The sequence below is a fragment of the Mauremys mutica genome, chromosome 18 (assembly GCF_020497125.1).
Source record: "Mauremys mutica isolate MM-2020 ecotype Southern chromosome 18, ASM2049712v1, whole genome shotgun sequence".
In the NCBI taxonomy this organism is placed as follows: domain Eukaryota; kingdom Metazoa; phylum Chordata; order Testudines; family Geoemydidae; genus Mauremys; species Mauremys mutica.
Genome location: NC_059089.1, coordinates 5,783,551 through 5,811,400, shown reverse-complemented (window position 1 = coordinate 5,811,400; position 27,850 = coordinate 5,783,551). Strand labels below are relative to the sequence as shown.

Sequence of the window (27,850 nt, the reverse complement as noted above, 5' to 3'; positions counted from 1 at the left end):
CCTCTCTTTTTGTGAGCCTCTGATTCTTGAGAAGGGCGAAGAGAACACCAGGAATGGAAGCATTTCCACTTTTGAAGGTAGGTTTTGTGGGTACTGAGTTTTTTTATAGGTAGGAAAACTGACTGGAACCGTATCTGAGCAGGTTAGTTCTGTGCTCAAGAACCATACTCTCAGGTTCAGGGAGGAAGGGCTGGGATGGATCAGGGTCCCAGAATTCTGTGACAGAAGACGCTTCCTGAAAGGAAGGCGGAGAGGTGGAGGAGGTTCAAGTACCATACTTGCCTTGGCCAGGACAGCACTCAGAGGGTAAGTCTTGCTCTCTCTTGTCATGGTTTGAGAATTAGCGGTAGACATGGGTAAACAAACAGCAGGATATGGGGCCATAGTGTTATCAGGGCATCTCCAAATGAGTTGGGGCCGTGTCCTCCCTTGGAGAAGAAAAGGTGACATTTCCTGTTGTTTGGGATGGCACAGAGGTCTGCTTCTGGAATACCTCAGGTTTGGCAGATGCAGTGGAAGACAGAATTGTTGAGCTCCAATTTTTGGTCCTGATGGAAGTTTCTGCTCAGGGAGTCTGAAATTCTATTCTAGAGGCCTGGAAGACAAATTGCTGAGATTTCTATCTGATGGGAAATGCACAAGTTCCATAGCTTTAGTGACTCTGTACATAAGTACTGGAATCTTGCTCTGCCCTATCGGTTGATATAATACATTTTTGCCCTGTTGTCCAGCATTACTCTGATGGTGGCCCTGCATGGTGTGAAGAAAGGGTTGAAAAGCATATTGGACTGCTCTTAACCCTAGAATGTTGATGTGGAGCGTGACCTCTTGTGCAGACCATTTGCCCTGGACTGTGTCCCCTTGAAGATAAGCTCCCCATCCCAAAAGAGAAGCATCTGTTGTGAGGATCTTTGACATGGGGGATGTAAGAATGGGGTTCCCACACAGATGTTAAATGGATCCTTCCACCACCTGAAAATAGTCCAGAATTTCCTAGGTATTGTGATGCATTTAGGGTGTATACAGTCTTCTGCTATGCCTGAAGGCACCTGCACAGTCTCACAAGAGGTGTGATGAAAGTAGAGGCTGACACAGGGCCAAGAGCTGTAGACAGGTCCTTGCAGCTGTTTGTGGGCTGTGTTGTATCATCGAGAATAGACATGGCAGAGTGGGGAATCTCTCTTTGGGAAGATAGGCTCTGGTGATCAGAGTTTAGAGGGGCTCTGATGAACTGGGGTCAATGTAGACTTCTTCCGATTGATGCGAAGGCCCAGAGACTGAAATAGGGCTACATCCTTGGAGGCTGCTGACTGGACCTCTAGAGCTGATCAAACCCCAAGGAGCCAATTGTCCAGATACGGGAATACTGCTATGCCCCATTAACGTAAATGGGCCACCACTGCTAAGAAAAGCTTTGCAAAGACCTTCAGGGCTGTGGAGAGCCCAAAGGGAAGGACTCAGTACTGGTGGTGTTCTGAGCCTACTATGAAGTGTAGGAAACATCTGTGGGATGGGTGAATAGCTACATGAAAGTAGGCATCCTGAAGGTCAAGGGTGACAAACCAATCTCCCAGATAAAAGGATGGGATTATGGTTGCTAGTGTCACCATCCTGAAGTGCTGGGAAAGGATACAGAGTGTTCAGGTTTCTGAGGTCTCCATTCTTTGCCCTGCTTGGAACTAGGACGTAGTTGGAATAGAATCCTCTTCCAGTGAACTCTGGGAGAACCAGTTTGATCACCCCCAAGAGTAGGAGAGACTGGACCTCTTGTGTTAAGAAATCTTCATGAGAGGGGTCCCTGAAGAGGCATGGGAAAAGGGTGGTGGTAGGGGGAAATAGTATGGAAGTGGACAGAATATCCTACATCAGTCACCTCCAAGGTCTGTTTATCTGAGGTAAGCTGTTCCCAGACAGGGAGGAAGTGGGCTGGTTGGTTTTCAAAGAGGGGTGGATGCAATTGTGCAGCACAGGATCTGGGAAAGTAGGCTGCTTAAGGCCCTCAACCAAGATGTCAAAACTGTTTCTTAGAGGGAGGTGCAGATGATGATAAAGTAGAGGGGGAGGCGGATCTCCTCCTCTGAAAGACAGAATATCTGAGAAGAGTCTGTTTCAGATAGCACTGGAATGGTCAAGAGCCTGGGACATTTGGGACCTACTAAACCATCTTTTTGTTGAAAGGACATAAATTCCAAGAGACAGTAAGGTCATCCTTGAGTCCAATTGACCCTCAGAGATAAGGGCCTGAAATTGTTCCCTCTGATCCAGTGGCAGATGTTCAGTACAATGGGTGCACCTGGAATACGTGTTAAAATCATATTTCACCAACAGGGCTTGCTAGCTTACCACCCAAAACTGGAGAGCAGCTCTTTCCACCCAGGATGTCTAAATGTTTGGACTCCTTATCATAAGGAGAGGGTCTGGAGTGGGTTTGTTGATTTCTTTCATTAGCTTCATCCACAACCAGGGAATTGGGAGTGGGGTGTGAAAATAAATGTTCCATTCTCTTCGATGGAATATAGTCCTTTTTATCTGCCTGCTTACAGGTGGGCTGGATTGTGGCAGGTGTTTGCCAGACTGTGAGAGTAGGCAATAACAGAGCCTCATTGGTTAGGAGGGGTGATATTTATAATGGCTACGAAGGAGTGTTGAGACTCCTGAACCTCTTCTAACAGGATCTGGAGGGATTCTGCCAGGCATTTCATGGGGTCTTGGATGGGCCAAAAGTCATCAGCAAAAGAGGGCGGTAGGGGCATTACTGCCTTATTGGAGATGAAGACGTGTCTTTTGATGGCTGTGAGTTTCCCTCCATTTGTGGTTCCTCAGAAATCTGAGTCGGTATCAGGGTCTGGAGAAGGAGTCAGTGCCAAAATGGTGAGCATGGTATCAGAGCGACTTGTGGAAGAAATTCTCTGACCTCAGAGCTCTGGTGCAGAGAAATGGAGGAACTGGAGTGCAAGTAGGAGGCTGTGTGCATCTCGGGGCCAAGAGGGGTCTGTCAGTACTGACACAGAGGGCTCCCTGTGCTGTCTACTAGAAGACCTCTCCATCTGCTGCTTCTTGTGCAGTACCAGTGACCCGGTACCAGAATCAGACAGAGCCTCAGATGTATCCCTTGAGTGGACCTGAGGTCTCCTTAGAGCAGGGGTCAGCAACCTTTCAGAAGTGCTGTGCCGAGTCTTCATTTATTCACTCTAATTTAAGGTTTTGCGTACCAGTAATACATTTTAACGTTTTTAGAAGAGCACTTTCTATAAGTCTATAATATATAACTAAACTATTATTGTATGTAAAGTAAATAAGGTTTTGAAAATGTTTAAGAAGCTTCATTTAAAATTAAATTAAAATGCAGAGCCCCCCGGACCAGTGGCCAGGACTCGGGCAGTTTGAGTGCCACTGAAAATCAGCTCGTGTGCCGCCTTCAGCACCCGTGCCATAGGTTGCCTACCCCTGCCTCAGAGTGAGATTTATTGGGTGATCTTCCTTGTTTCCCTGGTAGGGGAAAGAGGCTTCTTCTTCCTCAATGTCCTAGCTTCTGAAAATGCAGCTGGAGCTGCAACAGCCGGTGGAGCAACCCAGCAAGGTGATGCCAACATATGAGGTGAGAAATGGACTCCCTCCCGCCCCCGGAGCTAGTAAGCATTCCATTACAAGGAGCTTCAGTCTCTCCATTCGAGACCTGCCTTAAACCCCATACAGACCTTAAACTGTGACGGGATATGGATGTCTCCATGGCAGCAAAGGCAGCTCGAATGTCCATTTCTATGCGGATAAAAACCTGTGCCAATTCTGGCAGGGCTTAAATCCCATGGTCTGTGGCATAACCTGGAGCGTAATGGTCCAAAAACAGGGGACTGAAAAAAAAGGGGAGAGGGCAACCAACCCACCTTCTAAATACAATTGTGTTAAGACGCAAAGAGAAATAAAATATCTAAGCAAAATAAAGCAAAACTAAGAGGAAAAAACATGAAAATGACTGAGGCAGAAGCTGAGAATCAGTGGGCATGCAATCGCTCTGTCTCAAGGCACAGGCAGTCGAGAAGCAACTGAGTGGTGGTGGGCCCACACTTCCTTACATGTCCTCATTTGAAGGTATGAGGCACTGCCCTGCGCAGGCATGGGCCTGTGCACACTGCTTTGCTTCTCTGTCAAGCACATCCAGACACATCTGCATCCTCTGGTAGAGCACCCATAGGGACAAATAGTCAAAGACAAAAGGAACATTATTCCAAGTGGAGATGTATTTTAAATAATACTGGGCTCAAGATAGAGTTCAAAGCCTCATCATGAATAATACTCAAAGCGTGCAGCCCTTCCAATGAGGTGCATTCCCATTTTGGATAGTTCCTATTCCTATCAGAGGAGTTATGCATCGGTTAGAGACACAGAGGCCAGGATTCTCCTGTGTGAGAGTTGCTCTGGGCCCATTAGTGAAAGCATTCGTGAAGCTGGGATCTGCCAGTGGTGTAGAACTGATGTAACGACTCCTATGCTACCCCCCACAGTTAACATAGAGGCCATGTGTGGCCAAGACTTCTTTGCACCTCATCAATCCCCAGTTGCTCTTAAAGACTCCTTGGGGCCCCCAGGCTGCTCTATGTAAAGCCAAGAGATCAGCTCAGCGTGCACCTGGCGCAGGATTAGGACATGCAACGGTAAGAGCCACAGCTGAATCCATTCTGCTGTGGGCTGCTCCATAGCAGCTGGGGATCTGGGCTTAGACCTCTAGACACACAGTATAAACACGCTCATAGCCTCAGACTTTAAGGCCAGAAAGGACCATCGTGATCATCTAGTTTGACCTCTTGCACATTTCAGGCCACAGAACCTCACCCACCCACTCCTGTGATAGACCCCTAACCTCTGGCTGAGTCACTGAAGTCCTCAATCATGGTTTAAAGACTTCAAGTTACAAAGAATCCACCATTTACACTAGTTTAAACCTGCAAATAACCCATGCCCTATGCTGCAGAGGAAGGGGAAAAAAACCCAAAACAACCCCAGGCTCTCTGCCAATCTGACCTGCAGGAAAATTCCTTTCTGACCCAAAATATGGCGATCAGTTAGACTCTGAGCATGTGGTCAAGACCTACCAGTCAGACACCTAGAAAGAATTCTCCGTAGTAACTGAGAGCCCTCCCCATCTAGTGTCCCATCACCAGCCACTGGAGATATTTGCTAATGTCGATCACTTGCACATCCATGCCACAAAAATGGAGGATTTCCAAAATTAATCTTGTGCCCACACTCTAGCACAAAACAGTTATTCACATGCAAGTTAATGGCTAATCAAAGAAACTTGGAAAGGATTTATTCACTGAAAGTCGGTTTATGAGACCCTTTCTTCCCATGGTGAGCAGATTTAATTGAAAAGAGATTTATATAAGAAATTCTAATTCCTCTATATTTTTGAATTCACTCTCACATTCAGTGCAGCACATAAGATTTGAAACTACAGGTCTGATGAGACAAGTCTTGCTAGGATAGCAGCCATCCAGAAGAAGACACTCTGCAGATAACTGCAGAAGACTAAGAAGCACCACCCAGCACCGATACTGGGTTTGGTGGGGAGCAGTATTTCCCAAATCAAAGGAGGGATATTGCTCTACCACTACCACACACATTATTCCAAGAGGGTTCAGTGCAAACCCATAGATTCAGGCTTGCATCTTGCTTTTAAGCAACATCTCAGATAAAATCCAAAAGGTGAGACCATCCATTTAGTAATATTCACAGTTGCTTTAGCAACTGGTGCTGGAAAAACCATAGGAAGCAAATGCAAAGCCATTCAAGGGGCCTTGGTTGGCAAATGAGTTGCTAGGGTGATCTTTGCAATATGAGAGCAAGAAAGATGTACATGTGTGTATGTATGTTTGATTAATAATACAATTGAAATAACTGTAATGGAAAAACAAACCCTAATTTTGCATGTGAATGTTGTGAGCCCAGATGACACTGGTATGTTATTGTGATAGCTTCTTTCAAACATACCAAGCCCTGGTGATCACTATTCAAATCTTTCTCCTGTCCCTGGGAGAGTTGCTTGCTGACTTTCTGTGTGCGCAATGTTCGGCATTAGATTTTTATTTAAATCAGGATTCTCCGATAAAAAGGGGGCAAAGATATCCATTTTTATCTCTGATTATCCAAGCACACATCAAAGTCTCTGCAATGCAGTAACTCTCCAAGGGCTTTTGATAGCAAAAGGATGTTTGCCTGGTCACCATAGAGAGCACAATCTGAAATATCCTGTCCGAGGCATGATAAGGCATCAGAAGGAAAAGAGACAGATGGGGGGAGGGGGAGAGGGGAGAGGAGGATGAGGGATAGCTAGTGTGTTTTAATGACTCATGTAAGTCAGGGATGAGATATTAATTATTTCTTCAGAAGTTAAGGACTACTCAGGATTCCAGCCAAGCAGACATCCGAGGAGGAAATATCCTGTACACTAGGCCTGGTCATCACTGCATATTTGATATAGCGACACATTGTGTGGGCTGGATATCTCCATTTCTGTCATAGCAGAAATATGTGTGAAATGAAAGAGCATGTGTCTCTTTCCTCCTAGACACAGAGGGTCAGACAGAGGGGTTATGGGAGTCCAGATTCAGTGGTAGCCAACCCAGCACATTTTACAGGTACTTCCTTCTTGAATGTTCAATTCTAATTAATTTCTAGACATCCTAGAGTTGTTTAGCCAGGCTGGGTGTACCCCATGCTAGCTAGCTAGGAAGTTTCCTGATATTTTATCCTGGAAATCTTCACTCACACGCAGCACAGTCCTGCTTTGATTATGTTCCATCTGGGGTATCTAAGGAACAAGCCAGACAAATTATTTCCCTTCCTGTGGTTCTATCCCATTATAGACCAAATGCCTTCTGGGCCCCCGTCTTTTGCCCTAGCCATTATGGCACTACACCATTATAAATGCTCATAAACTATCGGTCACACCTCATGCACTTTTGTTCTCTTAATTGCTTGTTAGCTCCCAGCACTGCTGTCCATGACAGAAAAGTGCAGCTATGAACAAGCCATGAAATTACAGAGCTCCATGCAAACAGGGTTTGTTCCCATCCTCTCTCCCCAGGAAGTGGAAAGCATAGCCAAAATGATAATGGCCAGGTCTGTGAGGCCACTTGTGACAGTAGTGAGACAGACAATGGGGTGTTAGCAAAGGCGGGGTAAGCGTGTAGCAAGCAACACTCTCAGGCTCACTGGACACAGGGGAATATTAATACCCATTGAAATCACATTCGTTTAAACACTTTGCTTTCCCTACATGGTGACAGCTAAAGCGACCCAACCCAGGACTGACCTCAGCAGCTTTTCTATGGTTATCATCATTCTCTAGCATGCGGACGTCCACTCCAAGGCAGCGAAGGTGGCGCCCAAGTCCCTGCAGCATGTTATCACAGACCACGCTGAACTCCTTCGGGGAGATGGAAGGTGGGGGGCTCAAGGCCTCCATGCCTATCACTTTGGCTTGCTACAGAAAAAAAGACATACAGGAATGACTGAAGTTTGTTTATTTTATTTCTGCTGCCTGGAGAGTCCCCTGAGATACCCTCCCATCTTTGGGAGGCTGTATTAATGTAGCAGGTAACCTATTCAGAATAATTGCTTCTAGTATCTTTAAAATTAATAGGCTGGGTTGCTTGAAGCATTATTTACAGTTTGTAGGTGGTTACTATACCTAGAACAGGGAATTGCTGCAGGATCCGTTATTATATGCAGTATTGCTGCAGTAGAAGAACTAGGAAATGAAATAGGCAGCAGGTTTAAGTATTTCTTCACACAACGCACAGTCAACCTGTGGAACTCATTGCCAGGGGATGCTATGAAGACCAAGACTATAACAGGGTTGAAAAAAGAACTAAATAAGTCAATGGAGGATAGGTCCATCAATGCCTATTAGCCAGGATGGGCAGGGATGCAAAACCATGCTCTGAAGTCTCCCAGGCCTCTGTTTGCGAGAAGCTGGGAATGGGCAACAGGGGATGGATCTCTTGCTTACCTGTTCTGTTCATTCCCTCTAAAGCATCTGGCATTGGCCACCATCAGAAGACAGGATACTGGTCTGACCCAGTATGGTCATTCTTATGTTCTTATCTCAAATACCAGTGGGTGGTCGCTGTGGGTAAATGCTCACTTTTCAGCAGTGACACAGTATGAAGATATTTACACTGTTAAATCTGTGTTACTGCCTTTTCTCAAAAGAGACTTGAAGCTCTCTGGGGCAGGGCCTCTACCACTTCGCAGGGCCCGGATCTCAGTGGGTCCCTGAACACTACTGTAATAAACATCAACAACAGTCACTTGACTAATTAATTGGATTGTAGAGGTGACAATGATGGATCCTGAGTTCACAAGTCAGTCCAAGCCTGTAAAACTTATTGTAGCAACCTTTGCAGCAATAACCCGAATATGTTTCATTTACAATATTCCCATTAGTTTAGGATGGCTAGTAAATTCTGCTGAAAAACCTTGTATGCAAATAGGAAGGTGCTAACATCAATGGCAACTTGCTATGTTGTTCGTATTTTTAAATGACATTTTCCAGCGGAGGAAATACATGCACTGACCTATGCAGGGAACTTTGAGTACTGGCACTATTGGGGTTAAACACATTTCCCCAGTAAAACAGGAACGTGAGAAGGATTTTTGCTACCCCAGGACTAGAGAAAGGCCTGCAGACAGGCTAAGAGCCTGCTTGAGAGGTGAGGCCCATGTATAGTTTGAAGAAATTGGGAGCAATGTACAGTTCTATGAAGATGTTTGCAAACCTGCTCAGAAGGTGATGGCATTTCTTGTTGATTCAGCTGCTTCTTTGCCCTGGATTTTGTGGTAGGTTTACCCACCAGGCTCTCAGTGAGATCTGAACACAGGCCAAAGCCTGATGGATCCTCACACAGTTTCTTATACACCTCCAGCAAGCAGTACGCATCAGAAGCTACAAAACAGAATATGCCCATTAGTTTGGCTTTGACGAAAATAGAAAGAGAGGTTTTGTGATGAAAAGAAGAGGGTCTTCAACTATATAAATGCAACTACATCCGATTGCCCTTGGTAGCTGCAGGTATCTAGCACTGTATCTTACAGCCTTGTATAGATTCAGTAATTATAATAATCAAATAGGCTTTGACCCAGAATCCCATTTCATCAATCCAGAACTAGCACAAATGTGGTATCTTTCCCCTCACAGAATTCAAAGACACGGAGCCACACTCAGCCTTGACACAAAGAAACTGCAACTACCACTGCTTGAGACGTTCAATTCTAACTTGAGGATTTCGCCATACAGCCCCCATTCATGTCAATGGAAGTTGTGTGACTAAATCTCCTAGTCAGTTATGCAAATCTCAAACACTGACCTGATTGGGAGTTGCCCCTGCTTATTGAAGGGCTGAATTTAACACTGGGCTGGTACTTTTTTTTATCACTCAGTGGAGTTCCGCTGTCTCACTGTGACTCATCTCTGGATTTATACCTACAGTTCACATTGACCTGCCTGGACAAAGGCCCCTGTAGTATAGCTCCGAACGCCATCCATGCCCATCTTGAATTCAGTGCATCCTTGTGACATACGGGACATAATAGTGGTTTCCCAGAAAAGCTGTGTACAGTGAAATGAGGCAGAAGGAAGTGGACTTTTTTTCCTTTTCAACTATTCAGAGGAGTTCCCATTGAGATTATGTTTCATCAGAATAATTTGACTGGTAAAAAAATTCTTTTACTAGAGAAAGGAATAGCTCAGTGGTTTGAGCATTGGCCTGCTAAACCCAGGGTTGTGAGTTCAATCCTTGAGGAGGCCACTTAGGGATCTGGGGCAAAAATTGGTCCTGCTAGTGAAGGCAGGGGGCTGGACTCGATGACCTTTTGAGGTCCCTTCCAGTTCTAGGAGATTGGTATGTCTCCTTTAATTATTATTATTATTGCACAGTTTACACTCCAGCCATTAAAACTAGGTCCATAAAAGGACAAACAAAACATGTGCTGGCTTCTTTGAACAGGAACTAATCTGCAAAGCCATTTTCCCCTCTCCTGGTTAACATCTACATATCTAATGAAATGCAGGCCCATGACAGAGTTGTCCGTAGCACCTTGCTCTACAGTTACATGCTAACCAGACCTGCATAGAGGATTTGTTCCTCCCGCAGCGGCCGTTTCTCCCAGTTGGAGAGCTGCTCAGTTTTATCAAGAGGTTTCCCCAGGACATGCTGCACCAGCAGACTGAGCCCTCTTTCCGGCTGCCTGAACCCTCTGTCTCCACAGGTCTTCTCCTGTGACAGCATGTCAACTTGAAGGCTGCTCTTCCTCCAGCATTTCTGTAACTGAAGGGGGAGAGAAAGATGCAAAACATACAGATTTCAAAACAGAGCCTGAAAATATCACACGTTGCAGTGGGGTGGAAAGTACAATCAAGGTATGTGGACAGGGAGCAACCCTAATGTAATCACCTTTCACTTCAGTAAAGGTACATACAGCCCAGTCATCTCAGACAAGGGCTGGCATGGCAAACTGGATACCCGAACAGATACTGGATATTTGCTTGACAAACACACTTGTTAGAAATGAACTTGGTCTCAAAGCATGGAAGGGAAACAACAGCCTAGTTTGACTGCATCATACCTGGAGCGCTTTTTTGAAATTTTTTATTTGAAACTTTTTATTAAAGCAAACTTACAATAAAATGTTAACAAACTACATTGTACATAACCTATTACTTAGTCAGAATCAAGTTCATATTCAAAGAACCTGGCTAAAGATTCTGGCTTGCTGACCGTGGAGTCCTCCTCCTCTGAGTATGCTAAAAAGGGTGACCAAATTTCCTAAGATGTTAAGAAGTTGGGTCAGGGTGTGTCTCTTCTCACGCATTTGCAAAGCACCTAGAGCAGAGAGTTCCTGAGCCAACTGAGGCCACTGGGCACTAACGCAATACAAATAACCACAGAACCCCAGCATCTTCCTCCCCATTTTGTTTTCTGAGCTAATGTGTTAAACAGAAAAGGTGCCCCCGGATTAGAGCAAACAATGACGATTCTGAAATGTCCCCCACTTGGTCTGGATAGAACTAAGCTTGTGACTACTTGTGGACACTAGAGTTTCCTCAGCACTTCCTGAGTTGGGATGACAACCCCAGGAGTTTGGCTAAATCCCAACCTACCTCCTTAAATGTCCCCTGCAGTTTCAAACAGATGCAATTTTTCATTTTCTTACTAAAATTACTGCATGCTGCTACATAGCTACTGAGTTCTAATCCAGAGCCAGCTGCATTTCAGTATCGGATGAATGCAAATCCTGTACTGCACTGAGTCCTATGCTCATGCTCCATGCTCTTTATAAGGAGCTGTCTATTAAATCCATAACAACTCTATGGACACTACCAAATGCTAGAATAATGAAACTTTTATAAGTTAAAGATCATTCTACAAGAATTTGCTCATAGCAAGTATGAGTGTGATGGCTGTGTTCAGAAAGCCCCTCTTGGTGAATGGACCTCTGACTCCATTTTAGTTCCTTTTATAAAGGTAAAGTGGAGAGCTATTAAAATGCCCAGCCATGTCTTTTTAGCTAATCAAAACTAAATGCTTGTGTCTCTCTCTAAAGAATCACAACACCCTAGGAACTAACGATGGAAAAGACCTATTAGGTCATCTAGCCATCTCCCTGCCAATATAGGATGCAGAAAGACAATGCTGTGAAATAATGAGAGAGATCTTCCAGAACAGTCAAGAGAAGGACTTTTCCAAATCTTCAGGTTCCCATTCTTACTTGTTTATCTACTGCAAGCAGGTCCACTATGCCTTGCACCTGCTTATCCATTTCTTTAAAAGCAGAGCACGTAGCAGCGAGGCTGTGCAGGTCTCCGGACATCCCATAACCTGCAGAGACAAAGCCTCAAATCACACAGATAGAAAAATGAGTTCTGGGTTCTGGTGCATGGCAGGCTAACCTGAGAGCTCTGGGTTCTGGCTTCAGGTGGGCTAACCCAGAAAGATATCTGTTCTGGTACTGGATGGGTTAACCCAGAGCGCTATGGGGTTCTGGTTTCAGGTGGGCTAACCCAGAAAGATATCAGTTCTGGTCCTGGGCAGGCTAACCCAGAGAGCTATGAATTCTGGTATTGAGTGGGCTAACCCAGGGAGCTACGGGCTATGGTACTGGATGGGCTAACTTGGGGCTGGTCTACACTGCGGGGCAGGGGGGGGGAATCGATCTAAGATACGCAACTTCAGCTACGCTATTCGTGTAGCTGAAGTCGAAGTATCTTAGTTCGACTTACCTGGCTGTCCTCACGGCGGCAAGTCGACCGCCGCGGCTCCCCCATCAACTCCGCTTACTCCTCCTACTGAGATGGAGTACGAGCATAGATTTGGGGATCGATTTATCATGTCTAGACGAGACATGATAAATCGATCCCCAATCAATCGATTATTACCCGCCAATCCAGCAGGTGGTGTAGACATGGCCTTGGAAAGCTCTGGGTTCTAGTACTGGGTGCTCTCTTGATTAGCCTGGTTTGATTTCTGGTACTCAGTGGGCTCACCCCAAGCGTTCAGGGTCCTGTTACTGGGTGGACTAACCCAGGGAGTTGTGGGTTCTGGTATGGAGCAGGCTAACCCAAACAGATGTTTGTTCTGATACCAGATGGTTTAACCCACAGAGTTGTAGTTTCTGGTGTGGGGCAGGCAGTGGTGGAAGCTGTTCACCCTGCTGCCTGACATGGCAGCCATCTAATATCCCGAAGCGATAAGAGAAGAATGTTCTAAGAGCCTGTTCTAACTGGACTAGATTATACCCAACTAGGGGAAGGCCCCATGTATAGAGGGCAGGGTAGATGAAGTCCCTGTTGTTCCTATGTATGAGAAGTAGTGAGAAAGGCAGTTCCTGCGGTGGAAAGCAGCGCATAGGGGAAAGCTTAAGTTACCTAGTTTAATGATGGTTGGATCTGAGAAGAGGGTCTGGACAAAGTGAGAAAGCTCCTCCGTCTCATCTGGCTTGAGGAGCTGCAGCAAATCCAGGAGGAACACCTGCTCCTCGATAGCAATCTGCAGCACTGAGACGCGTGGCCTTCCAACCACGCCGAATGATGGCCTCCACTCCATGTCGATGCCAACAACCTGGCCGGGCTGCAGCATACACAAAAGGCTTTCTTTACTCAGGGGACATAGACTGGAACAGCAATTGTGGAACAACTCCCTGGCTGGACACTCTACTCTGGACAAAGAGTGACTTTATTGCAGAATAATTACTCTGCTTTGGAAGTGCACTAATTATTGTGAATAAAGTGGCTTTTATCCAGAATACAGTGTCCCATAGGAAGTTTTTTCCGATAGTTCAGGGGTGGGCAAACTTTTTGGCCTGAGAGCCACATCTAGGTATGGAAATTGTACAGGCTGGGGGTGCGGGTTCTGGGGTGGGGCCAGAAATGAGGAGTTCGGGATGCGGGAGGGGGCTTCTGGCTGGGGCAGAGGGTTGGGGCACAGGAGCGGGTCAGGGGTGCAGGCTCTGGGCAGCACACACAGAGCATTCTCCGACCCTGCTCCCCAGCTGGAGCACGGGAGCAGGGTAAGTCCCAGACCCCGCTCCCAGCGGGAGCTTGAGGGCTGGATTAAACCGGCTGGAGCGCCGGATGTGGCCTGTGGGCCGTAGTTTGCCCACCCCTCTGATAGCTTACTCCACAATAGCTATTCCAGTCAATCTCCGAGCCCACAGGCCTCAGAGATTTCCTACTGAAAGTGCCAGGAGTGCTCATGTATTTGATGATGAAGGTCACAAATATGCCGTTACATGATTGACATTAAAAAGCCAACAGCAGGGAGACACTTACCTGCAGCACCTTCTCCCTCCACCTCAGCATCCCTTCCCATGTCTGCAGAAAGTGAATGTTCTCCCTGGGAATGGGGAGCTGGTAATAACTCTCCTTCCTATCCTCTTCATAGTCATCCACTCTGCTCTCAGCATCTTCTACCCTGCACAAAACAAGAGCCAGCAACTTTTAACAGGGCCAACCTAAGATTTCAGGGCCCAAGGGACATCAGAAAGTCCTAAAGCCCCTCTCCTCACATCCCTCTGTCACCTCCTCTCACTCGATCTCTCTTCTCTCTCCACTTTCTCTAACCCTTTCCTTACTCTACTCTTTCTCTCTGTTCCTTTCAGCCTTGACTCACCTTCTCTCCCCTCCCACCCCCCCAAATCACCACAAAAACAACTAGTGCATGTGAGACAGAGATGGAAGCTTGGGGCATAAGTCCATTCCATCAATTACACATACACATTGGAAGCAGCCTCCAGACAAGAAAAGCCTCCCAAACCCAGACTTCTCATCATGCATTGCTCACACTCCATTCTCTTTTCTAGAACTGATGTGAACTTAAAGCCAGCAAGTGAGTTCCGGCTTCAAAGTTAGCACATTGTAAGGACTCAACTTCCAGCCCCTCACCATGAACCCAGGAATCCACTAGCTGGCATGGCCCCATCCACATGGACAGGCTGGCTCTGACCGGCTCAGGGCCCAAACCAGAGCTTTGGTTTTCTCATTAGACAGGAACAGGCAGAGAATCACAGGCTGCTCCACCTCTGGCTCAAGAGGCCTCCCTCCTCCATTGAGCTTAGAGTGGAATGGCTCATAAAGGCTTCACTAACCTCTCCTTCCTATGCCAGCTTCCCCCAGCCCTTTTCTTGTACAGCTTCTACACCTGCTGTTCCCTCTGTTTCATGGAGCTGGAAATACAAAAGCCCCTAGACGGTTTTCACACTACTCCACCACCTCCCTGCACTTTGGATCCAGGTGCTAAGAACAGTGGTAAGCTGAACTCACAGCCAGACTGAGATTCCCCACCTGTTTGATTCTCCCACACTAAGACTTCAGGCCGTGTCCCAGAGAGAGGTGTAATGCAAGTGCATTAACACCCTGGCACTGTTAGAGCTTTGTGAGTTATCATGGATTTCCTAGAACAGGATCTTACACAGCACGAGTTGGTTCCCTATACAGCAGAGGCTCTTGCAATAGCTTTGTAAATGCTGTAATAGCTTTGCACTTGTGTCCTGTCAGATGATGCAATCGGAAGAAAGTAAGAATAAGAGAAAACCCAGCTATTTTGTACATATCATGAATTTCTTGCTAGTCTCTTTCCCACAGAGACTTTAAATGGTTTATTATTTGAGAAAATATTTACTAACCTTGTGTTTCGGGGACTGTGTGACTAATTTTGTAACACAGCAGCTTGGTGCTGTGCAAACATTCCCTCGCAGAGACGGTATGTGTGCATGGCGAAGTCAATATTTGTGTAAAATATTTAATGAAGGTGTGAAATCTCGTGTCTCCGGGAATATTCTGATCTGCACAGCTCAAGAGGAGCATGTGGTAGGACCACAGCAGAGATGATGTCATCATTTATACTCTGATACCATCTCTCTTTCCCTTGTAGCGTGAACGCCCTCTGTGGGAACCTGCTGCTAGACTATTTCAATTGCTAAGAAAAGAGAAGTGGCTGCATTTAGATCCAGAGCTCCATGGACTGGAAAGCACTTCACCATAGTGGATTAGGATTCTTATTCCCATTTTGCAGGTGGGAAGACTGAGGTAAAGAGGGCTTCACATACCCATCCAAATACACTGAGAATGACAGAGCTGGCACATGCAGTGAGGTTACTGACATGTTAAGTTCTGATGTTGGTTTCCTGCCGTGGTACATGCCCAGAGTTTGTGGTTCTCTCGCAGGCATGGTCCCCACCTGCCCACTGTTTGGAGGCTTACACTGCATGCAAAGAAAGGTCATGTGCTGCCTGTAAGATACCGTCCCCCCTTAGGGGCAGCCCCCTGCAGGCCCAGATTTCAATGTCTCCTGAGCATTGCTGCTCTGTGCCCTGGTAATGAGGTGGGGGCAGGCTATCGTCTGTCTCCTTTGGCAGAGGCTAGCGGCTGCAGGACTGATAACCTTATGCAGTCCATGAGTCACCAAGTGCAAGGCCTGCAATTGCACCCAATCTCTGCATGCATAAGTGCTGCTCTGCATTCAGCGACACAGCCTAGAGCTCTCCAGCTTTGCACTAAATGTTCAGGGCCAGATCATCTTCCTCGTGCAAAGTCCAAGTAAATGCACGGGGTGACTTGGCTGCAGTGCGCTGGTAGAGCCACCAGCAGCTTCTTGCGAGACCAGAGGACCGCAATAGCCTTAACTGAGGCTCTGCACCCCTGCAGGAATCTGGCTGCTGTGATAATCTGGCTGGTGGACATGCCTCCTCCAGCCTGGCTCATATCCAAAACCCCTCCCCATGCTCTCATGGCTTAAGCCCCATGGAGCACATTTTCACTGTAAATGGAGTCGAGGGCACTACTGCATGGATTCTGTGCATACTGCCTCCCTGCACAGCATAACCACACCAATTCTACTCTCTTTTATATCCTACGTGCTAGAGGGAATGGGCAGGATGTGCCCCTCAGGTAGCGCCACCACCAGTATCATGCAACTTCTGGATTCTTTAAACTTAGTGCTCCCACCTAAGATTTGGCTACTAGATGTTTTGCTGTTGATTGCCTATGTCTGAAATACCTCATGTACATTGCCTGAAATAAGGGGGTAAAATATACTCTGAGACACGAGTCAGGAAGGAAAAGCAAGATTCAAGAAAGAAGTAAAAAGAGGAGGAACGCCAAACGAAGCAGCTCCTCAGCAGTTTGTTCTCAGATATTTGCACATGGATTCTTCAGAAAGGGTGTGGTGGATTTAACTTTACACTATGGACTTAACTGAACAGCTACTGGAGCTCAGACAGTCATTTGCAGTAGGTCATTTATCCAAATGCAGCCTCTCTCTCTGCAGGCTAGGATTTCCCTGCATGAACTCAGCAATCCAATTTACTCAAACAGTATTGTGTCTCTAAGAGGTAAGGTACAGAACTCTCCTCCTGAGGGCACTTTAAGCCACTTTTGTGCCTCCCAGATCCAAGCTGCTCTGGGGGTCAGAGAGGTCACTGGCACAATTCAGACATTTCTGAAGTTGGTATAATCCACAATATTTACCTCTCCTGGACCTTGAGTTTCTGAAGTTCATTGGCCACTCCATAAGGCAGGGTCTTCTCAGATAAGCTATAGCGGAGAGCCCACCTGGCTGCTGTGTTCAGATCACAGTAGCTGACTAGCAATTGGATCAGCTGCTCTTGTAGCCATCGATTCTCCCCAACTGTGTTCTGCAAGGAAGCAAGAGTCACAGAAGCTGTTGGTGCAGGTTCCATTTTCAGCACAACTATACATTTCCAAGGACAGGGTGCCCAAAGCGAGGAACTCTAGGGCTCAGGACGGGAACTGGCAGCCTGAATTGGCAGAGGAGGGAGCAGGAAATGAGCATGTGCATGTCCTTCTCACTTTAGAAGTAACATTGTTTGAGCCCAGACTGCTATGTCTTACTGTTCAGGCCTACTCGTCTCCCACGCAGATGGATTGCTCTTGGGGAGCATGTGACCAGGGCACTCCAGCTCATCTGAAGACCATGGGCAGAGCAAAGAGAGGACACGTGCCAGCAGTATACTGAAGGACAATGCAATTCAGACTGGGTGATGACCAGCATGTCTGGTTCATCTCCCATACTGACAAAATAAAGCAGAGTCAGATTAACAGCTGGCTCCAGAGTCTGTTAGCTGTTTGAAACAGGATTGGATTAAGGCAGTCTGGACCGAGGCACACCATGACACAGGGCCCACAGTGGCCTCAACATGACACTACCCCACTGGCAAAAGCATTAGCGGGGGAGGGGGGCTTTCCTCCCTTCCCAGGGAGGAATAGAAGGATGGGGTTCTTACCCCCACCTCGAAGCATCTGTGCTCTTCCTACAACACACAGAGGCATCAGAAAGGCCTCTCCCAGAGCAAAGGCCCTTGGGGTTAAATAGAGATGAATGGGACAATTCACCCCTCCCAGAGCTATTATCTCAGGCTGTCTGCAAACTCCGGCAAATGTCACTGCATCAGCTCCAAGTCTTCAAGCTTTTCTTCACAACCACCAGATCTAGAAACTCACTTAACGAATGAAAATGGTGACTCTGTTGTAATCGCATGACTTCAGGAGCTGAGACCCTTAGCAGGGGCCTATTGAGCCAATGCCTTATCCAACCCTGCTGATAAACATCCATAATCTGCTTGGGATAATTGCTAAGCTAAACATGCTAGCTGTATTTTAAAAATCCCTTTAACATTTCATTACAGTGATTCACAGCAAAAGATGGAATATGAACTGCTTGTCTGTTACATAATGAATCCCAGTTTTACATGCAGTAAATTCATTACTGAATTAAACGGGCATTGGCAAGGAACTGCCTATCTCCATAAACACTGGGAAGTTTATGGGTCCCTTTCTGCTCTCCACTAACCACAGCCAAAGTGATTACTTTGTTGTATATTAGGTGGTGTGCTCAATTTTGCCATTATTTGGAACTTGTATATTGTTTCCTAACACAACTGGGTGCAACATCCCCAGTGTGCCAGCTGTAACTGGGTTCCCCCAGAGTTGCTATCTATGCAATAGCTTCCACATGCCAGATGGTTAAAAGGGTCAACTATGTACTAAGGCACATGTAAGCAATCCATTGCCAAGGGAATCCTGCTGCTGACAGGCAGCACCTCTTGATGTTCAGAACAAGACTGGGCATATAGAACAAAAAGAGAACAGTTCAAGTTAGGACCACTGTGTCACGTTGCACTCGCTCTGCAGGAGCCACAGCCTTCCTGAGGATGTGGCATTTAGCTTCTAGCATCAGTACCATAGAGACAACGAGGAGTCCGGTGGCACCTTAAAGACTAACAGATTTATTTGGGCATAAGCTTTCGTGGGTAAAAAAAACCACGTCTTCAGATGCATGGAGTGAAAATTACAGATACAGGCATAGATATTCTGGCACATGAAGAGAAGGGAGTTACCTTACAAGTGGAGAACCAGTGTTGACAAGGCCAATTCAGTCAGGGTGGATGTGGTCCACTCCCAATAATTGATGAGGAGGTGTCAATACCAAGAGAAGGAAAACTGCTTTTGTAGAGAGCCAGCCACGCCCAAGATTATCTGGCTATTTGGACTCTCTCCTCAGACCCTACGCTACCAGCACTCCCAGCTATCTTCAACACACCACTGACTTCCTGAGGAAACTACAATCCATTGGTGATCTTCCTGAAAACACCATCCTGGCCACCATGGATGTAGACGCTCTTTACACCAGTATTCCACATGAGGATGGACTACAAGCTGTCAGGAACACTATCCCTGATGAGGCCACAGCACACCTGGTGGCTGAGCTTTGTGACTTTGTCCTCACCCACAACTATTTCACATTTGGGGACAACTTATACCTTTCATGTCAGCAGCACTGCTACGGGTACCCGCTTGGCCCCACAGTATGCCAACATTTTTATGGCTGACTTAGAACAACGCTTCCTCAGCTCTCGTCCCCTAGAGCCCCTACTATACTTGTGCTACATTGATGACATCTTCATCATCTGGACCCATGGGATGGAGGCCCTTGAAGAATTCCACCAGGATTTCAATAATTTCCACCCCACCATCAACCTCAGCCTGGACCAGTCCACACAAGAGATCCACTTTGTGGACACTGCAGTGCAAATAAGTGATGGTCACATAAACACCACCCTATACCAGAAACCTACTGACCGCTATACTTACCTACGTGCCTCCAGCTTCGATCCAGACCACATCACACGATCCATTGTCTACAGCCAGGCTCTAAGATACAACCATATTTGCTCCAATCCCTCAGACAGAGACAAACACCTACAGGATCTCTATCAAGTGTTATTAAAACTACAATACCCACCTGGTGAAGTGAAGAAACAGATTGACAGTGCCAGAAGGATACCCAGAAGTCACCTACTACAGGACAGGCCCAACAAAGAAAGTAACAGAACGCCATTAGCCGTCACCTACAGCCCCCAGCTAAAATCTCTCCAGCGCATCATCAGGGATCTACAACCTATCCTGAATGACGATCCCTCACTCTCACAGACCTTGGGAGACAGGCCAGTCCTCGCTTACAGACAGCCCCCCAACCTGAACCAAATACTCACTAGCAACTACACACCACACAACAAAAACACTAGCCCAGGAACCAAACCCTCCAACAAACCCTGTTGCAACTCTGTCCACATATCTATTCATGGGACACCACCACAGGACCTAACCACGTCAGCCACACCATCAGGGGCTCATTCACCTGCACATCTGCCAATGTAATATATGCCATCATGTGCCAGCAATGCCCCTCTGCCATGTACATTGGGCAAACCGGACAGTCTCTACGCAAAAGAATAAATGGACACAAATCAGACATCAAGAATTGTAACATACAAAAAACAGTAGGAGAACACTTCAATCTCCCTGGACATTCAATAACAGATTTAAAAGTAGCCATCCTTCAATAAAAAAACCGTCAAAAACAGACTTCATTTGCAAACTTAACACCATTAATTTGGGCTTGAATAGGGACTGACTCACTACAAAAGCAATCTTCCCGCTCTTGGTACTGACACCTCCCTGGGAGTGGACCACATCCACCCTGACTGAATTGGCCTTGTCAACACTGGTTCTCCACTTGTAAGGTAACTCCCTTCTCTTCATGTGCCAGTATATTTATGCCTGAATCTGTAATTTTCACTCCATGCATCTGAAGAAGTGGGTTTTTTACCCGCGAAAGCTTATGCCTAAATAAATCAGTTAGTCTTTAAGGTGCCACCAGACTCCTCACTGTTTTTGTGGATACAGACTAACACAGCTACCCCTCTGATAGTTGGTACCACAGAGAGAATATCAGCAGAATGGCATCCTTATCGTGGTGACACTACATGCCTCTCTTCATAACTGCAGACATGGTGGTTCTACCAAAGAACAAAAATACTGTACAAATGGCCATATCCTACAGACCTGCTCAAAGTTTTCCAGCATGGCTCTGTCAGTTAGAAGTGTGAAAAGAACACTCACCAACCAAAATAGCTAAGCCAGCAAAAACCCCAGTGTTTTCAAAAAGTGTTTTGCCAATATAGCTTATTTTGTTTGGGGAACTGGTATAAGCTATACTAGCAAAACAACTGTTTTGCCAATATACGCTGCACCTCCACTATAAGGGTTTGTTGGAATAGCTATACCGGCAAACCCTTTCTAGTGTAGACAAGGCCACAGGAGCTAAATGTACAGATATGAATTTTTTAAGAAAGTTCCATGTTCCTTCTGCACATACACCAAAGATCCCTGCCCAGTAGCACGGCTACACCTAAACTGTATTTACAGGATTGGAATTCATTCTGAGGGATTCTCTGCACCTTGCTTTTTTACCCAGGACATGTGTAAACAAAGTCTGAACCGGTGGAATGCTGCTGGGGCCATCGGGCCTCATTCTTGAGATTCTTTTAGCAAGGAAAAGGTAAGAAGTTGTCTTCAAAACAGACACTCCTGCTTCAGATCAGGAAATAAATCTGCTGATGGCCCAAAGTCAGAAAAGGAAAAAGAAAAACACAGAGATGCAAAGGAGGTAGTAATTGGGAAAAAAGAAGAGGAGGAATCATGTTTGCAGGTGGCAAACATGAGTTAGGACAGATAGCTGCATGAAGCCAACCTCATTGCAAGTGTCACTAGCTAAACCCTAATGTTGCATTTCTATGGCTCTGCCAAATGGTGAAGCATTTTTTTTTCTCATGACGGCATCATTATTTTCAACCCTCTTGCTAAGGTGAAGGGGAGACATCCAGGAGGAGACAGAAGTGAAACAGGTGTAACGGGATGGGAGAAGCAAATGGGGAGATTAGCAGGCAAGGAAAGTCAGTGTCTATCCCGGGGGAAAAGGAGGAGAGGGTATTAGAGGGAAGAGTGATGGAGGAGGAGGAGGTGGGAGATCACAGCAGGTTTTGCAGTCGTCTCTTTGAAATGGACTAGATAACCTCCTGAGGTCCCTTCCAACCCTGAGATTCTATGATTCTATGTCTGCATATTTCTGCACAGAAAGGAGGAGGGCAGGATCTTAGGGAGGGGAAAAATAGGTAATGGGGATCATGGCTGGAGAAGCAGTGCTGCTTGGCAAGGGATGGGCTTACCATGATCGGAAGGGAGAGAATAATCCCCCAGTGATCATGCACATGGGAAACAAATCTGAATAAAACTGGAAAAAGCAGCAATGAACCTGCCAAGACTGGCCTTCACACGGGCCAGCTCCAGCACCCACTGAAGTACTGGGAGTCTTTCCATGGACCAGCATGGCTATTGGATCTGGCTCCTTTTCATCACACACAAGACCAATCCTGTCATAAAGCGATTATTTCTGTGGCCTCATATCCATGACTTTTTTTGATTTAGGTATTTGTAATAACTCATTTCCCCCTCCACACCCTCCCTTACCAAGCATGCCAGTCTGGATGCTTTGTCCACCTCCCATCTCTGTTACCTTCTTCTATGGCACCTTATGCAATGTGGCCCTGCTCCAGGAAAGCACTGAAGTATGTTTTTCAGTGCTTTCCTGAATTAGAACCTGAATCTCTTCCCTGTCCCAGTGCGCCAAGCCACTTCCTTATCCTCATTCAAAGTCCCTCCTGAACACTCACTTCTTTTGCAATGAATTAATAACACAGTAAGAATACAAAGTCAGTCCTTCCTCTGGGTTTCACAGTCTCTGTCCTGTCATCTCTCTGTCCGTCATTCACAATGTAACTCTTTGGACCAGGGACTGCCTTTACTTTGCACATAGTCAGTACTTAATAGATAAATATTATTGTTTCAGTGATTTACTATCTGGGAGGGATGAGGGTTTTTTTTAAATGGTAACAGAATTAATCTTTTAGCCACAAGAGTGGCTCTTGAGAGAAGTTGAATTTCCTCAGAGATATTACATTTTGAATCTGCATGAAATGGAAAGTAGTTTTGGTCAACAGAAAAAAAATGCATTTGCTGCAAAACTAACTATTCTACAGAGGGAAAAGGCTTGCAAATGAATGACTTTGCAGGAGGCTATAATAGGGGTGTTTTGTCCCCAGAATGGCATGTGAACTGATGGAGATGGGAACATACCTCCTGGATGACATTTGCCATTACACAAATATTTCAATTTCTGTAAATGAAAACGTTTGAAGAGAAACAAGGTATTTTCCCATGGGTCTATTAGCAAACCAGACTACAATGGGTCTGTTCTGATTAATGTCAACAACGACCTGCTGCACTGTTCCTCCGAGCAAGAGAAAATTATACATCAGCAAGGCATGTTTACATCCCTTTCAGATTCCTAGACATATCATCCTACCCTTAATCCACAGCCACACACAAAAATTCCCTACACCACCATCATGAATCACATACTTGCAAAATCTCACTGTCACAAATGAGGCAAATAAGTGTTCCACAGTACAGCAGGAATTAATGACATCATTGTACGGCAAAGTCATTTCAGAAACAATTGCAAGAATAATCTAGTTACAGTGGCAGCACTGCCCCTCCGAATGATCCCAGGAGGTAAACTGAAGAAGCATCCAGTATCATTCATTCTGGATAGTCTCCCTAACTTTCACAATTCTGCCTTGGGGAGCGATGGGAAGGGAGCAAGAATACTGGCTGCAGCATTTTCTCTCTGCAGGACATTTGCTGCTGAGGGCAGCCTTCACCAGGGCCGGCTCCAGACCCCAGCGTGGCAAGCCCTTTCCCGGGGGGGCGGCAGGCTGGGCCGGCGGACCTGCCGCAGTCATGCCTGCGGGAGGTCCACCGGAGCCCCGGGACGACCGGACCTGCCGCAGGCATGACTGCGGAGGGTGCGCTCGTCCCGCGGCTCCAGTGGACCTCCCGCAGGCATGACTGCGGACGGTTCGCTGGTCCCGCGGGTCCGCTGGACCTCCCGCAGGCATGCCTGTGGCAGCTCAAGCGGAGCCGCCGGACCTGCGAACCGTCCGCAGCTGCGGGAGGTCCAGCCGAGCCGCGCGACCAGCGGACCCTCTGCAGTCATGCCCGCGAGAGGTCCGCTGCTCCCGCGGCTGCGGGGCGCCTCCCGCGCATGACTGCTTGGGGCGGCCAAAAAGGTAGAGCCGCCCCTGGCCTTCACACAGGCCTAGGAGATGAGTGTTGGGACATACTTTGCTGCTGGAAATAGGAACCATGCACCTCCCAGCTCATAACCAGAATTCCACATATTCAAAGCACTTTGTAATAAAACTGAGGAATCCTCATAACCCCTCTGTGAGGCAGGTCCATCATCATTAGTATCATTATTTCATAAAGGGGGAAATGAAGGTGGACGGGAAAGTCATTTGCCCAAAGCCTCTCAGAGAGCCATCAGCAAAGCCACAATTAGAACTCGGGAGCATCTACTTCCCCAGTCTGTGCCTGTTAGGCCTCAGCTGGAGGACTGTGTCCAATTTTGGTCACCAATGGACAGAAAGGATGTAGGGAAACTGGAAAGCATTCAGAGGTGAACGACAAAGATGATCAAAGGGATGGAACGCAAGCCATACAAGCAAAGGCTGAAGGAACTGGGTATGTTTAGTTTGGAGAAGAGGAAATGAAGGGGGAACATGAGAGCGGTCTTCAAATAATTGAAAGGCTGCCAGAAAAAAGATGGAGAAAAGTTTCTCTCTCTTGCCATAGAAGACAGGACAAGAGGCAATAGGTTCAAACTACAGCATAGCAGATTTAGATGAAATCTCAGGAAAAACTTCCTACCTGTCAGAACAGTAGGACAATGGAACAGACACCTAGGGAGGCTGTGGAAGCGCCTTCACTGGAAGCCCATTCAAAAGGAGGCTGAAGAGCCGTCTGTCTTGGATGGTTTAGAGACAACAAATCCTGCAGCTCGGCAGGGGGTTAGACTAGATTACCCTTGTGGCCCCTTCTAACCCTACGATTCCTCCAGACTACACCGCCTCCCTAGCCTGTACTCTCCTCCAGAGCACGCCCCTCAAACAGCAGCTCACACCCTTAGGGGACATGTGAGATGGTTCATTAGCCAGTCCTCCAGTGTCACCAGAATAGTCAGCAAAGAATTTGTCCCTCTGCTTGTGTGTGAGAGAATAAGGTTCCCAACACCACCTCCCTCCCCAGTGTCAGCACACTACTCAGGAGAGGGTAGGAGTTACCTCTACAAGAGAAAAAGTGCTTACGAAAGACTAACAGACTGCTCCATTATTAAATGAACCAGATTTCAAAGGGAGGAGTATTGTGTTGCATCCATAATGTGCTGATTCAAACCCCTAAAATATGGGCCGGTGCAGCAACTCTCTTACCATGACACTGTACAGAAGGACAGTGACACAGGTAACATTGTGAAGTCCCAGTAACAGGGCCTTGTCCCTGAACGGGACCCCTTGGAGCATGTTGTTTGGGGTGGACCACCATCGCAGGGAGGTAATCACAGCATCTGGCACAGTGAGGGCCTTGTCCATCCTGTCTGTGGCCTGGGAGAAATTCGAGGCCAGCCAGAGCTGGAGGGGCCTCATCCTGAGTCTGGCGTGACGGACCACATATGTGCACATCAACATATGACTCAAGAGCTGCAGGTAAACCCTGGCTGTTGCACCAGGAACTTTGTGACCGAGTCGATGAGACCTTTCAGGGTCTCGAACCTGTCTGGTGGGAGGGAGGCACTGGCTGACACTGTATCCAGGAGCGCCCAGATAAACTTTATGAGTTGGACTGGGACTAAGCAGCGAACAGCAGAGAGGCAAACAGAAGGAGTTTGCCTGGGAGTTCGCCTGGAGAGAGCTCTTAGAAGGAAGAGACCATGGATGCTGAGCAATCCGCCGTTGTGACCTGCACAGGATGCGCCATGTTCGTCTTCCTTCCACAGGATAGGAGCGACTTTGTCTGTACAAAGTGCAAGCTGATCTCCATCTTGGAAGAGAAGATTCAAGGTCTGGAGAAACGAATAACAACTCTGCGTTCCATAAAAGAAAATGAGGATTTCCTGGATAGACGTCAGGATCTGCTGCAGCCGGCACAATGTTCTGAAGATTCAGAGCAGGCTACGCAGCGGGGACAGAAGGCCAGCGAGGATAAGTGGTGGCATGTGACTTCCAGAAGGGGAAAGAGTACCAGAAACATCCACGTCCCAGAAACACAGATACAGGTGAGCAACCGTTTTCATGTTCTCTCCACAGGTACTAGTGCAGAGAGTGGAGTGGATGATACACCTGAGGGAACAGAGCAGAAGGAGACTCCACTGATTGGAAGGCATGAGATGCGCCGTCCTAGGGATGGGGGTTCCACGACCACCACTCCCAAGAGGAGGAGGAGGAGGGTGGTGGTGGTCGGGGACTCTCTCCTCAGGGGGACTGAGTCATCTATCTGCCGCCCTGTCCGGGAGAACCGAGAGGTGTGCTGGTTGCCAGGGGCTAGGATTCACGATGTGACGGAGAGACTGCCGAGACTCATCAAGCCCTCGGATCGCTACCCCTTCCTGCTTCTCCACGTGGGCACCAATGTTACTGCCAAGAATGACCTTGAGCGTATCACTGCAGACTACGTGGCTCTGGGAAGAAGGATAAAGGAGTTTGAGGCGCAAGTGGTGTTCTCGTCCATCCTCCCTGTGGCAGGAAAAGGCCAGGGTAGAGACCATCGAATCGTGGAAATCAACAAATGGCTACGCAGATGGTGTCGGAGAGAAGGGTTTGGATTCTTTGACAATGGGATGGTCTTCCAAGAAGAAGGATTGCTAGGCAGAGACGGGCTCCACCTCACGAAGAGAGGGAAGAGCATCTTTGCAAGCAGGCTGGCTAACCTAGTGAGGAGGGCTTTAAACTAGGTTCACCGGGGGAAGGAGACCAAAGCCCCGAGGTAAGTGGGGAAGTGGGATACCGGGAGGAAGCACAAGCAGGAGAGCGCAAGAGGGGAGGACTCCTGTCTCAGACCAAGAAAGCGGGACAATCAGCGAGTTATCTTAAGTGCCTATACACAAATGCAAGAAGCCTGGGGAACAAGCAGGGAGAACTAGAAGTCCTGGCACAGTCAGGGAATTATGATGTAATTGGAATAACAGAGACTTGGTGGGATAACTCACATGACTGGAGTACTGTCATGGATGGATATAAACTGTTCAGGAAGGACAGGCAGGGCAGAAAAGGTGGGGGAGTTGCGTTGTACGTAAGAGAGCAGTATGACTGCTCAGAGCTCCAGTATGAAACTGCAGAAAAACCTGAGTGTCTCTGGATTAAATTTAGAAGTATGAACAACAAGGGTAATGTCGTGGTGGGAGTCTGCTACAGACCACCGGACCAGGGGGATGAGGTGGACGAGGCTTTCTTCCAGCAACTAACAGAAGTTGCTATATCACAGGCCCTGGTTCTCATGGGTGACTTTAATCACCCCGATATCTGCTGGGAGAGCAATACAGCAGTGCACAGACAATCTAGGAAGTTTCTGGAAAGTGTAGGGGACAATTTCCTGGTGCAAGTGCTGGAGGAACCAACGAGGGGAAAAGCTCTTCTTGACCTGCTGCTCACAAACAGGGAAGAAATAGTAGAGGAAGCAATAGTGGATGGGAACCTGGGAGGCAGTGACCATGAGATGGTCGAGTTCAGGATCCTGACACAAGGAAAAAGGGAAAGCAGTAGAACAGAGACCCTGGACTTCAGAAAAGCAGACTTCGACTCCCTCAGGGAACTGATGGGCAAGGTCCCCTGGGAGAATAACATGACGGGGAAAGGAGTCGAGGAAAGCTGGCTGTATTTCAAAGAAACCTTATTGAGGTTGCAGGAACAAACCATCCCGATGTGTAGGAAGAAAAGTAAATATGGCAGGCGACCAGCTTGGCTTAACAGTGAAATCCTTGCTCGTCTTAAACACAAAAGAACCGCTTACAAGAAGTGGAAGATTGGACAAATAACCAGGGAT

General features: G+C 47.1%; 1 protein-coding gene across 8 annotated transcripts in view; it reads right to left on the bottom strand.

Annotated features, from left to right (window-relative positions):
• EXD3 (exonuclease 3'-5' domain containing 3) overlaps positions 1-27,850 on the bottom strand; it is a 614,390-nt gene that overhangs the window by 326,074 nt on the left and 260,466 nt on the right. For all 8 annotated transcript variants that reach the window (XM_044992564.1, XM_044992566.1, XM_044992568.1 and 5 more), the window contains 7 exons: positions 17,024-17,190; positions 13,829-13,970; positions 12,926-13,127; positions 11,770-11,879; positions 10,127-10,328; positions 8,781-8,947; positions 7,313-7,483 (listed from right to left, as the gene is read on the bottom strand). In XM_044992564.1, the coding sequence (XP_044848499.1) occupies positions 7,313-7,483; positions 8,781-8,947; positions 10,127-10,328; positions 11,770-11,879; positions 12,926-13,127; positions 13,829-13,970; positions 17,024-17,190 (1,161 nt within the window). The remainder of the gene's footprint in view (positions 1-7,312; positions 7,484-8,780; positions 8,948-10,126; positions 10,329-11,769; positions 11,880-12,925; positions 13,128-13,828; positions 13,971-17,023; positions 17,191-27,850) is intronic.